Source organism: Eumetopias jubatus, unplaced genomic scaffold (assembly GCF_037043125.1).
Source record: "Eumetopias jubatus isolate StellerSeaLion01/CBP00866 unplaced genomic scaffold, mEumJub1_p1.0 scaffold_8, whole genome shotgun sequence".
Lineage (NCBI taxonomy): Eukaryota > Metazoa > Chordata > Mammalia > Carnivora > Otariidae > Eumetopias > Eumetopias jubatus.
The window spans coordinates 63628350-63640847 of record NW_028274814.1 but is presented as its reverse complement, the minus strand read 5'-3'; the positions used below and the strand labels follow the sequence as shown (position 1 = coordinate 63640847).

The 12498-nt window shown below is 39.1% G+C and overlaps 1 protein-coding gene across 1 annotated transcript; it reads left to right on the top strand.

The window, feature by feature from the left end:
• The first annotated feature begins 5301 nt into the window (after nucleotides 1-5301).
• On the top strand, nucleotides 5302-11673 carry MANSC4 (MANSC domain containing 4). The gene is made up of 3 exons (XM_028113164.2): nucleotides 5302-5530; nucleotides 8240-8374; nucleotides 11000-11673. Exons 1-3 carry the CDS (start codon nucleotides 5302-5304, stop codon nucleotides 11671-11673), a joined length of 1038 nt encoding a protein of 345 aa, XP_027968965.2.
• The last annotated feature ends 825 nt before the right edge of the window (nucleotides 11674-12498 follow it).

The following is a 12498-nucleotide window of genomic DNA, read 5'->3' as shown; positions in this document are numbered from 1 at the left end:
CGATATGAATTAATCTTAGAAGGGGGTGAGGGGGATACGGTTAGTTTAGCTTTGGGTAGATGGAGGGATAAGGATTGGGAGGGAGCAGGCACTTATCCTACAAAAAAACCTTGAAAATTTTCCCAGACCAAGATTCTTCTATCATAGTCCTCAACTTGGGGAGAAGATGTGTTTGGGCTTTATTTTCATTATTACACGCTTCAGCTGTCTTCTTGAATGGCAAGTTGTTAAATGACACCTTCTTCATAAGTACATTTCCACTTTTTGAAACAAGATACCTCCTACAATGCTGATTAACGTTTTACTTTAGGAAGGGGGAAGGGTTAAAAACCAGAGAAGAAAGTCGTCTTGGTAAAGCATGAAATCCGTTCAGCACCTTTTTGGTTAATTTGTGCTTTTCACTAGGTAACTTAGCTGCCTTATTGTGAGGTGTTGTCCTCCATTATTTTCTTTATAAAACACCATGAATAAGGAACTAAAATTTTAAAGACATAGGAAAAAATCCTAGTAGATTCTGACCTCCCTGAGAAAAGGGAAGGAGACAAGGATGGATCTATGACCTGCTTCATTCATCTTTTTTTTTTTTAGCTCTGTGAACAACTTTTACCTTTTTGCCTTGTTTCACTTGGCCTTTAAATCATTACTGATAAAACTCCATTCTCAACCAGTTTCTCACACTTCTGTTTTCAATAAGGGTACAGTCAAGACATTCTAAAGTTCTTAGGTGGGGAGTGACCAAGAATTTAGCAACCTCTTTAGGAAAGTAGTACCACCTCCCGTATTAGGCCTTAAGCGGGGGAATTTTGTTGGAGGGCACACCCTCCATCAAAGAGGCTTGGACTTGGGATTTATTTGTACCTCCATTCGCAACAATGCCAGATTCAGTGGGTCAGCCAAGAACAGGCTCTTAGTCTCTTCTCTGTCCTTTTAGACTCTTTCACCAATGGATGCTTTTGTTTCCAAACATCATAGATATGCCTCAGGCTGGTATTTTCTTGCCTTCTAAAAACAGACCCGAAAAATCACACTCAAAGAACGATGCACATCAGAAAGGCAATTCACGCACATAATATTATCAGAGTAAGATTAGCTTAGGCAGGGAATCTGGGGTGTGAGTCTGACAATAGCGGGCACTGAACCTGTAAGCTCGTTTGGCCCTGATATGATAATAATGTCATTTAGGATCGGAAGTATCTTAAAAGATCAAATCACTTTTGTAACTCACATAGTAAGCTTTCTGTTCAGCTGGGAATGCAAAGTCAAAGCAATATAAACTCATTTACAAAAGATCTAAAGTATTATTTCTAAGCCTCATGAAAATATTGCTTATATATAACTGGTGGTATAATTTTATAGATCTGTTATTGACTGAACAATGAATAATAAAAACTGGCCTTTGTGGTACTATGACTCACTTCAGACACTTTATATTATGATCTTTCTACAAAAGACTACAGTAGGAGTCAGACATAGGCTGTTTCTTTAAGAATTTATGGAAAATACATCTTATGACGGAGAATGAAAAAAATATTTAAGTACAAGATGTTTATCACAGTGTTGCTTTTAATAATAAAAAAATGGAACACATAATGTCTAATAGTAATAGTAGCTAACATTTACTGAATGTTTATTATATGCCAGGCACCATTGGCAGTGCTTTTCATGGATTACAGTATTTTTTTATTCTGTTTTACAGCTGAGGAAGCTGAAGTGCAGAGTAAATTTTGGTACATGTGTAGAATGAAATACTGTAGAGCCATTACAACTTTGGATATACATGTAGATCTTTCTTTAGAAACCCTGAAAAATATAATTTTACACTGGATTTTTAAAAAACAGTTTCTGGAGGGGCATCTGGGTGGCACTGTCGGTTAAGCATCAGACTCTTGGTTTCAGGTCAGGTCGTGATCTCAGGGTCATGGGATCGAACCCCAAGTGGGTTCCGTGCTCAGTGTGGAGTCAGCTTGAGATTCTCTCTCCCTCTCCCTCTGCCCCTCCCACTCCTGTTCTCTGTCTCTAAAATAAATAAATAAATCTTTAAAAAACAGTTTCTGGAACAGTATGAATCCATGTATGTAAAATGGTATATATGTATCTATTTTTTACAGAGATGTCTAGAAGGATGTTAACGAAAGTGTTAAGACTATAGGACTGTAGGGGCCTCTGGGTGGCTCAGTCGTTAAGCATCTGCCTCCTGCTCAGGTCATGATCCCAGAGTCCTGGGATCAAACCCCATATCGGGCTCGGCAGGAAGCCTGCTTCTCCCTCTCCCACTCCCCCTACTTCTGTTCCGTCTCTCGCTGTGTTTCTGTCAAATAAATAAATAAAATCTTTAAAAAAAAAAGACTATAGGACTGTAGTTTTTATTTCTTTTTGTACTTTTCTGTACAGTTTGGATTTTTAAAGTGAAATATACATCAATTTAATAAAAAGCAAAACATTTTAAGAAAAATTATGTCCTTTCCAACAAGCAAAACTGAAATATTTTCCTTTCATGAAAGCATATGGGACAATTTAAATGAGTTTATAAAGTAGCACAGTTCTTTAAAAATGGCTCAGGGGCGCCTGGGTGGTTCTCAGTGGGTTGAACATCCAACTTTTGGCTTCAGCTCAGGTCATGATCTCTGGGTTGGGACAGGAGATCCAGCCTCCTTCCACTTTACACCCCCCCCAGGTCAGGCTCCCCGCTCAGCGGGGAGTCTGTTTTTCCTCTCCCTCTTTCTCCCACCCACCCCATGTGTGCATTCTCCCTCTCAAATAAATACATCTTTAAAAAAATTAAAATGGCTTATATTTAATTCAGATTGAGCATCTTCATGTAAGCAAAACTTCTATTTTTTTTCAGTCAGTGTTATGTCAGTGTTTTCCAAACATCTTAGTAAATCACCTGGGACAATTAGGAGAATTCTGGTTCCCACACTAGAGCAACTGATTCAGGCTCTTGGAAGAGAAGACAGATTTTTAAGGTAAGAATCCAATTTGTGAACCCCTCTCAAGAGCACCCAGTTGGAAATACGTACAATATATCACTGCATTGCAATAGTGTAACGGTTCTGAATATTTGATAAAATCTATACAAAGGCTATATAGCAATTTTTTATTCAGAGTTGGAATTGCTTTCTGGTTTCTGCAATTTCATCTCACTTGGACAAGTTTTGAGACTGGATATTTCTGGGCCACAAATCTCAGCCCATTGTGGATTCCTCCCTCTGCCCCTGCAGTCCAGTTTCTATCTCCCCTTTTCAGAATACTTGGCTCTAGGAAGTTCCTGGTTTCCAGACTGAATGTTTATGCAATCACCAAAAAAAAATTGTTTTAAAAATTTTAAAGCATGCTTTTACATCGGAACTTGGAGATTCTTTAAAGCGCAACTTTGATCTTTACTTGAACACCATTTGACAGCAAAAGGATTAAGCAATTGTGGGTTGTTCCATTATCCCTGCAGGATACATGAGAACTTCAAGGAATTATATATCACAGGAAAGAAACGCATTTACTGTGATTGAAAAACACGGAGGTTAGAAGGTTAGAAAGCCGACTTTCCGGTTTATGTCCGCAGGGCATGAACTAATTGCAATCTCTATGGAACCTCATTGAGAAACAGGGAGTAATCTTTTGTTCCTCACCTGTTGCTTGCTTTGCCATTAGGAAACCTCTCTTCCCTTTCCCCTTGGAAGATCGAATAGTCTGATTATTTGCAGGTAAGCAACTGAAACTTGCTTTCTATGAGAAGTTCAATAGAATAACATATTTATCATTTTTAGTGTATTTTATGTGGCTTATGCAAGGTTAGGAGTTAATCCATGTTATAATTTTTGCTTAGGAGAAAGTAAAATATTTTGTTTTTAAAGTTATTCAGCCTTTTGAATATTTTCTTCTTATTGATGATTAAATTATGTCTAAAAATCAAAGCATATGTGATAGGCTATTATTATGAAACAGGTGGGAAAATGAAAATTCAAAGAATTTTGAATTCAAAAAATGTTAACATTTTTGTGTCAAGTGAATGAGTCATTGTGCAAAAGGTATGAAAGAAACCCAGATCACAGGTTAGAAAAAACTTCATTTTTAAAATTTTTTTTTTTTGAAAAGAGCAGTTCAGCTGTACTCTATGCCAAAACCTGATTTTCACTTATGCTTGCTCTAAAAATGGGTACAAAAAAGCAACAGTTTCATGCTTTGAACTAATTTGTCATCTTGGACATCATCATGGGATATAGAAACGACAATCTTCACAAAAGTGAGAGGCCATTTTTGCTTCCTTTAGTATCTTTTCAAATGTTTTGGCATTGCAATTGAAGTGATTTTATTAATATTTAGAAATTTAAAACCATTTCATCATTTCTCTAATACACGTTTCTTAGCAACTATTTCTGCTTCAATCAGAGATACTATGCCTTTTTGTATACGCTTCACAAAGAAGTATCCTTTATAACTTGCAAACATGAATCTCAGAAAACAGATTAGATAGCACCCATTTTGAACTTCTTCACAATTTTCACTGTAATGCTTTTCATTTGCTGTGGCTGGCCTTTTGGGGCGGGGGGTCGGGGGGAAGAAAAATGCCTGGCTCCAAGAAGTGACCAGGATCCATATATCCACATTCAATGTTTTCAAAATCACTGCAAAATTAAAATTTAACTTTTTTTTCATTTTCAGTTTTCATTTACTTTCAAGGTTTTTTGTGGTTATTTTGTTCAGTTTAGTAAATACAAAAAATTTAAACTCGTGCACAGACTGGTTCTCTGGTGAATGTAAATACCAGAACTTAAATTCACAGGAAAAAAAAAAAAGACAATTTAAAAAAATCTGCAGTCACAGGTTCCTTTGAAACCATACATCAGCCCCTTACAAAACCATGTCTTGTTTCTGGTGAAATGGATCCTTCCTTTATCTGACGTCAAGTGACTAATTGTTTTCCTCAGAAAGACTCTTGGCTAGGGTTTCCACTTGTCTTTATATTTACTTAGTAAGAGGTGTCTGTGACTATTCACTTTCAGAAAAAGAAAAGAGGAGAGAATCCGTATCTTCAAGAGGATAAGGGACAGTGTATCAAAATGGCCTGGAAAATGTTCAACATTAACATCAGAAAGTCAAATGTTCACCTAGGGCTCAGCTGGGAAGAAACAAAAGAAAAATCACTATGCAGTCAAAGAATGGCTTCATTTTTCTAGAAGGTGACCCTCCAGGAGAGTCCCTTAGCAACAGTCTTGAAGTTCCAGAAACTGTCCTAAACCCTGATGGTCAGCTTCGGCGTCTGTCTGGAACTCGAACTTCTTGCCCGGTCTTTCTACCAGGGAAATGCATGTGGTGGTGGTGGCAACAGCCTTGATACTGCTCCTAAGCATGGGGCGGACCTCAGACTCTCTCTGCTCACCCACCATTTTTTACAGAGACTGTTGGATCCGTCGCTTCCCAGGGCTTCTGATTGACCTGGAGGAGTCTCAGAAGCTGGGAGCTCAGTTCCTGAAGTATTATTCTGAAAGCACCGGCCAGAAATGCAGCAGGAGCTGCTGCCTTAGGAAGGATGGTAAGTATTAATGATATGCCTGCGCAAAATCAGGAGAAACTTATAAAATGAAGACCTAAGTAAGGAGCCCTAGGCAGAGGTTCCAGTGAACAAACAGATGAACAGGACTAGGGAAGATGAGGGAGAGACATGGGGCTGGGGGAGAGCGGGAGAGAGATTGAGACTGACTTTGCGTTTGGATCAGTGCTGGCACAGTTTACAAATCTGGTAATGATCCAGAATGCCATGGAACCTACAAGTAACAGAGAATCTTCGTCTCTTCACTAAAGTGCTACCATTTCCTCGATGGTTAACTAACAATATTTCCATAGTCCCCAAATATGGCATATTTGATTTCAAAAATATTTATAATAATTTCCTTTTCAAAGTTCTTTTGGTGATATTGGTATTTCAAATTTTTGAAATGTGCTTGCTTGTGTTGAGCAAATGCGGTTGCACTGAGCAGGAATTTTGATTGTGACTGATGTTTTGAAAGACATAGGTAGATATATGTCAAATAGCAAAAAATAAAGAAAAGAAATATATATATTAAATATTCCAAATTTTTTTGTCCGAAATCCAGAACCAGAGCATCATCCATGTAATATGATCAAGGCTTATAATGAGGAAAACATTTCATTATTGCAGAATTTCCAGTTACAATTGTCTAAAGGCTTCTTTCATTTGTTTTTCATTTTTCCAAGATTTTAAAGCTACTTGGAAAGAAACAGAAAAAGCAACACAACACTTTAAAATAATTCTCTTGGTTCTTCCACACTTTCTTTCCATGGTTTGATACCAACTTATTAATTGCCAGTGCCTCCTATCCAAGTCTGCATGGAAGATTTCTGGGATGCAGATTGAGGCTACCGGAGGGTGTAAACCGACCACAGTGTGAGAAGCTGCCCCAGGCTAAGCCCTCAAAAATTAATCAGGCACACAAGAGAACAATTAATTTATTAAAGGGAAATTTTTTTTTAAGAATTTATTTATTTGAAAGAGAGAGCACAAGAGAGCACACAAGCAGGGGGAGTGGCAAAGGGAAAGGAGAAGCAGACTCCCCGTTGAGCAGGGAGCCCAATGTGGGGCTCGATCCCAGGACCCTGGGATCATGACCTGAGCCGAAGGCAGAGGCTTAACTGACTGAGCCACCCAGGTGCCCCTAAAGGGAAATCTTTTTGAAAAGGTTGCCAATCCAGATTTTCACCTTAGAGATGCTTCTAATTCCCATAAGCCTTGAGGAAGGTGGGTGAGGGGGGGATACCTTTCAGCATTTTCCCATGGCATCAATTTACCTGACTGTCCATCACAGGGAAACTTTTTTCTCTCGACTTCCAGGGATACTATAAGCATCCAGTAGAATTCCATGATTTTAGAGCCTCTGTAGCTTCCAAGTTGTGGTTTTCTTCCTCCAAAAGAAAGGGCACGAACACACGTCTTTGTTTTTAGCTGGAAGCCAGAACTTTAAAAAGCCACAGTCCTGCAATAGCTAACCTGTTCGGAACAGGAACTCTAAAGTATACACAAAGAGGAATATAAAACATCTTTTAAAATTGCTCTCTTTACAGCAACTATTTTCTTATCAAAAATTTAGATGTCTAAATTTGAATATTTTTTAGTCCTTTCCCTTGAACTTGACAGCCCAGTCTTTAGGGAAAGCATTTGTAATCTAAAATGTATTAGCAATGTATTATTAATTGAATTCTGCCCTCTTCTTTATTCTCCTGGATGCCCCAGAAGTAACGGGGCGGGGGGGAATGCAGCTCCCCACAGTTAACCTTACACAGAAGCAGCAAAGGTTTTGCCAACCACAATTCCACAACAGCTTTAGGCATACTCTGAGGTCTGGTAATTGTATGCTATTCCTCTGTAATCTTATTTTATTAAAGAAGTTGATACCTTTGGTCAATGGATATTTCCCAGCACATGGTCCCTGCTACACTGCAGCAGAAGGAAAGCCTGTTTTGCACTTTAGGGAGGACAGACTGAAGACTGGCACTCAGCAAATCACACTTCAGGTTTTCCAGAAATAACATAGTCCATTTTATGGAGCAAACTTATTTGGTAGAAGGGGGATGGCATCAGTGATGTACCCCTACCCATTAGAATTCCAAATGCTCACATCCTTGTCAGTAGACTCTCTTCCTCTTTAAAGGACACTGAATAGGCTTTTCATTGGATGTGTGATCTGCAACATGGGACTAGTGTTCCCCTATAATCAGGATCAGGGTAGTGTTCACCTGGCCTGCTGCCTTTCCACCATCTGGGCCTCTCCCAGTAATTGCAGTTTTTGCCTTCCCATGACTCCCTCTTTTGTTACAACATCTGTCACTTTATTTTCGTATTTCTTTCTCTGGTGAACTACAGTGCCTTAGCATTCTGAGAGGGCACTGCAACTATAAATCTGATAAGCCCGAGGGGCTTCTGTAGCCAATTGAACTTTTCATGAACATAAAATACTGGGATTGGAAAATGATTCCAGGTAATCCTGTGTGGAATGGAATGTGTGAAAGATTAGAGAAAAACAGTGGATAGTTTCTTTTAAAAGGGCATTTTCCATATTCAGGGAAACCAGTTACTGTAGTTCACAATGTTCTGTAAGATGTCTGAACATAGCCCTGCAATATACTGCTGTTAATCCAATGTTCTGGGGGAAAGAAATATAAGTTACTCAGAGCTCATCAAGCTGGGAGAAACCAAAACCATCTGCAGATGCACTTTTCCTTTTAGTTTCCTGTAACGTGGCTGTCTTCTACCATGATCCTATTCATGACAATGTCAACTGCCTCCATATTCACTGCCCCACGCTGGAGAGCTGCATATTAGAGCCCGGAACCAGTGCCATTTTATACAACATAACAGAAGGTAATGATTTAAGTATTTTGTATTTATGTTGAAGAATGTTGGTAATGCTCTAGTAGAGATGTATAACGCTAGAAACTGGCTGGCAACAACCTGAATCATTATTTTCCAGCGATCTCTATCTGGAAAAGGTTTGGGCATCCAGGGCAGAAAACTAAAAGTAAATTCGCTTTAGTTTGGCATGCTCGGCAATGATGAGTTCATTCCAGATGATAACAAATCGTATGTGATTGAAGAAGAGCTTAAGCATTACGTTTATTCCAGGAGCCCCCAGCAAGAGCCAAAAAAGGCATTTCTACTGCAGGGGCTAAGGGTGCTACCAGGAATAAAGAAAATGCTCAATGGAAGTTTTGAGGTCCATGGACACTGCATACAAGGATTCTACAAAGATGGATGTCAAGGACAAGGAAATGCACTTACAAACATACATTAGCATACCAATGGTCCCAAGATAACCAAGATATCCATTATTTTAGATAAATACACTCAAGTGTCCCTTGCCCATGTATATAAACTCAGGCTGCAAACTGGTAAACATGAAAGAATAGATTGTTTTTAAAGATTTTATTTATATATTTGACACAGAGTGAGACAGTGAGAGAGCGAAAACAAGAAGAGTGAGTGGGAAAGGGAGAAGCAGGCTTCCCGCCGAGCAGGGAGCCCGATGCAGGGCTCGATCCCAGGACCCTGGGATCATGACCCCAGCCGAAGGCAGTCGCTTAACCAACTGAGCCACCCAGGCGCACCGAAAGAATAGATTTTTGCCATCCAAATACAAAGGTGATAAATTTCGTTATCGATTTGTACTTCCTGAACATCTAATTCAGGCTGGGAGCAGCACTGCAGAAGATGGCAGCCATATCTCTGCCCTCGAATTTCTTACAATCTAGTTGCTGTGACAAATCTCACAATTAGTGTAGAATGTGTAATTGAATACCAAAGTGTGTGATACTGCCTCAAGTACAAGCACTCAAAAGAAGAGGAGACTAAAGAAAGCAAAATTCAGAGGCAGCTTTGTGGAAGAGGCCTGGCAGAGGCAAGATAAAGGAGTTCTGTGTCACACCGCTGGAAAGTAAGAAAACAGGTCTGGCTACAAAAGGGGCACTTTTGGGGTTGCAATGAAAATCTGGGTAAGATAGGGTAGGCCAGGTTACAAAAGGGCTTTGGACAGAGCAGTATTTTGGTTTGACTTTGTCAGCAATAGAGAACCAACAAAGGCATTTAATGAGAAAATGCCATCATTAAAGTGATGAGTGTGGTTGTCTTTAGTCTAGGAAAATTATATGTGGGATGCAAATTAGAATATCTAGTCAGGGAGGCATTAGATCTGGAGAAGGTGACCATAACTGCAAATGAAGAGGAGGGATGACTACCAGCACTTTGGGAGGGAACTGGATAGGACCTAGTTACTTCTTGGATGAAGGAAAAGAAGAGAGAGGAGTCAACGATTCCTCTGCACACATACAGATTCCAGCATGGATGAGGGAAATTGGTGAGGTCACTGAAAGAGACAGAGAGCCAGACAAAAGGATTTTGGCTTTGTGAATGTTCAGTGATGACATGAGATGTCAGGACCCTCAGGAGAGCACAGGAGAAATGAGACCGGAGACCAAGAAAGAGGAAATAACTGGTCATGTGGATTTCAGTGTCACCGATGTAGGTGGTGACAGTTGATGAGGATACTCATGTGTGTGTGGTGAATGGGTGAGATGAAGGGAAAATTCAGCAGAAGACAAAGGACTAAAGATTGTGGAAAGCACACAACCAGTCTGGATCAAGGAGAGAACGAGCTAAAGAAAGAAAAAAATGAGAAGCAGGCAGTCTGAGGTAAAGTGCCAAGAGAGTCTGTGTTCCAGGGAGTTACAGAGGGGGAATTTTAAGGAAAGGATGGCCAGTAGTACTGAGGATAAAAGAGAAGTCAAAGCAATGAGGCTGATCAGGAAATATGGAAACTACTGATTACCTCAGAAACATAATTCTGACAGAATATAGCAAGGATGGAACAAGATGGCAGAAAGCAAACAACAAAGAAAGGAAATGGATGTTGGTGTGTCTAGAAGGAGAGAAGGAGAGAGACAGAAACTGACAGGAGAGACAATTGAAAAGCTGTTGAGAGGTTTTTTCTTCCCCTTTACAGATGGAGCAATATCTGCACGTGTCTGAAGTCAGAGGGAAAGGAGTTCCTTTACAAGAGAGAAAATAGTGAAGACAAAGTCAGGACCCCCAGGGACTGGGAAGGGAGGAGACGGAGGGCTTTGCTCATGATTTTGAATACAGTTACACTTCTGTATTATTCATTTTTTAGAACTTTAAGATGCTATATATCTCAAATGGTTACTATCTTTTGCAATTCTTGCACTAACATTGGCTATTGTTACCCAAAGGCCCGGCGGACACAAAGAATCCTCTATGTTGTAGCCAAAGTTGTTTATAACAGAAAGTGTTCTAGAAAGTTAAGATAAGTTCAAATGTGGTCAGTATGTTTCTAAGCCTTTTTAGAAGTATGCAATAGAATTTGAACTTAAGCTTATTTCACTAACTCACTGGCAAACCCAAGACTTCTCCAATCTGTTAAGTTCTCTCCTTGAAATAAAAAATAAAATGAATGATGCCTTATTTATCTTTCAGGTATAGATCCAGATTTGCTGATTTTTGAACAATCACCTCCCACATATCTAAATACCCGTTCTTCATCTAACACATGGGACAGACTAAGGATTTTAAAAACTACACATTTAGATAAACAACAAACTACTGTGATAAACCAAATGCTACCATCAACAGAGGCACCATCATCAACCCCACATCAAGATTTGTTTGTCAACACAAACAATACCAGGTATTCCAAGGAATTAACCACAGATTCCTGGGCAAGACTCGTTTCCCTGAATGACTCCATTACCACAGAGTTAAATATGGTGTCACACAGCACTGATTTCATCAATAACCCAGATAACAAGACTATTTCTCCTTTCTTTGTTCCCATAGACACAAAACTTTTTCATAGGCCTATTCCATCCCAAGTCAACAGAAGCAAGCAATTACTAAACAAAACCAAGGGGTCCAACAGCAGAAACCACACATGTGAGAATGAAGACATGACACCTGAATGGGCATCTGTGACTTCAAAGATGTGGCTGGCTCCAGTGGCCCTCTGTACCTCTGTCATCTTTCTTTGCTGTTGTATAATCATCCTGGTGTCTGGATGCTGTAGAAAGCAGCAGGGCCAGTATAAGCCAGGACAGAGAAAGTCAGGATCCAGGCATATTAAAAAATTTAACACTCTAAAGGAGAACTCTTAATAGTAAAAGTTACAGGGAGATGGTAAGCTTTCAAGAGTATCATTTTTAGTTTTCTGTAAGACAAGGACTCTTTGGTTAAAAAAAAATAATTGCACAGGATGCTCACTCCTACCAATCTTTAAAAAAGGCCAAATGCTTGATAAACTTAAGTGCTTTTTTGGATTATTTCTGTTTTTTGAACAGTGTACCCTTTGCCAAATTTCCAAAATTCTGACCCCTGCAGTTATTTAGCACTGCATGAGAGATATGCTTCTAAGTGCTGTACATGTATTCACTCATGGATATAATTTTATGAATTAGGTATACTTTTATTGTACAGATGAGGAAAATGAGGAGAGGCTAAATATCTTCCCTAAAATCACACATCTAATAAGTAGTGAAGGCAGGACTTAATAGGTAATCTGGTTCAAAAGTTCATGCTTGAAATCAGTTAGATTAAAAGCTTTCATTTTCCCAAAAAGCATGGAAAAAAGATACAGAGAGGAAAACACCATTACATCATATTTATCTCCTGTCAAGGTCAAATTATTGTCATGTATGTTAATAAAATCTTCTGGTGGTTTGGACAGAAGAGCAATATTATTACAGTTACTAACCCATGTGCAAACGCTGCCTTTTTTTTATACAGTTTTAACGTTCAATTGATTAATTCCTTTTAATCCGAAACCATCTTCATTTTTTTAAAGCTGACATGGCTTTAAATAACTCTGGTACTGCAATCTTTGAATTTTGTGTTATCTCTGTTGAATAAAGCTTGGGAGTTTTAGTTTACATCCCTCACGCGTGTGCATTGTTTTCCTAAGTGCAAATATTAGTTGTAGGTAT

Excerpts from the sequence above, each read along its gene's own strand:
- MANSC4 (XM_028113164.2), top strand. The coding sequence starts at position 5,302 with ATGCATGTGGTGGTGGTGGCAACAGCCTTGATACTGCTCCTAAGCATG. Across the intron at positions 5,531-8,239 it reads CTGCTGCCTTAGGAAGGATG|TTTCCTGTAACGTGGCTGTC; the intron begins GTAAGTATTAAT and ends TTTTCCTTTTAG. Across the intron at positions 8,375-10,999 it reads TTTATACAACATAACAGAAG|GTATAGATCCAGATTTGCTG; the intron begins GTAATGATTTAA and ends TTTATCTTTCAG.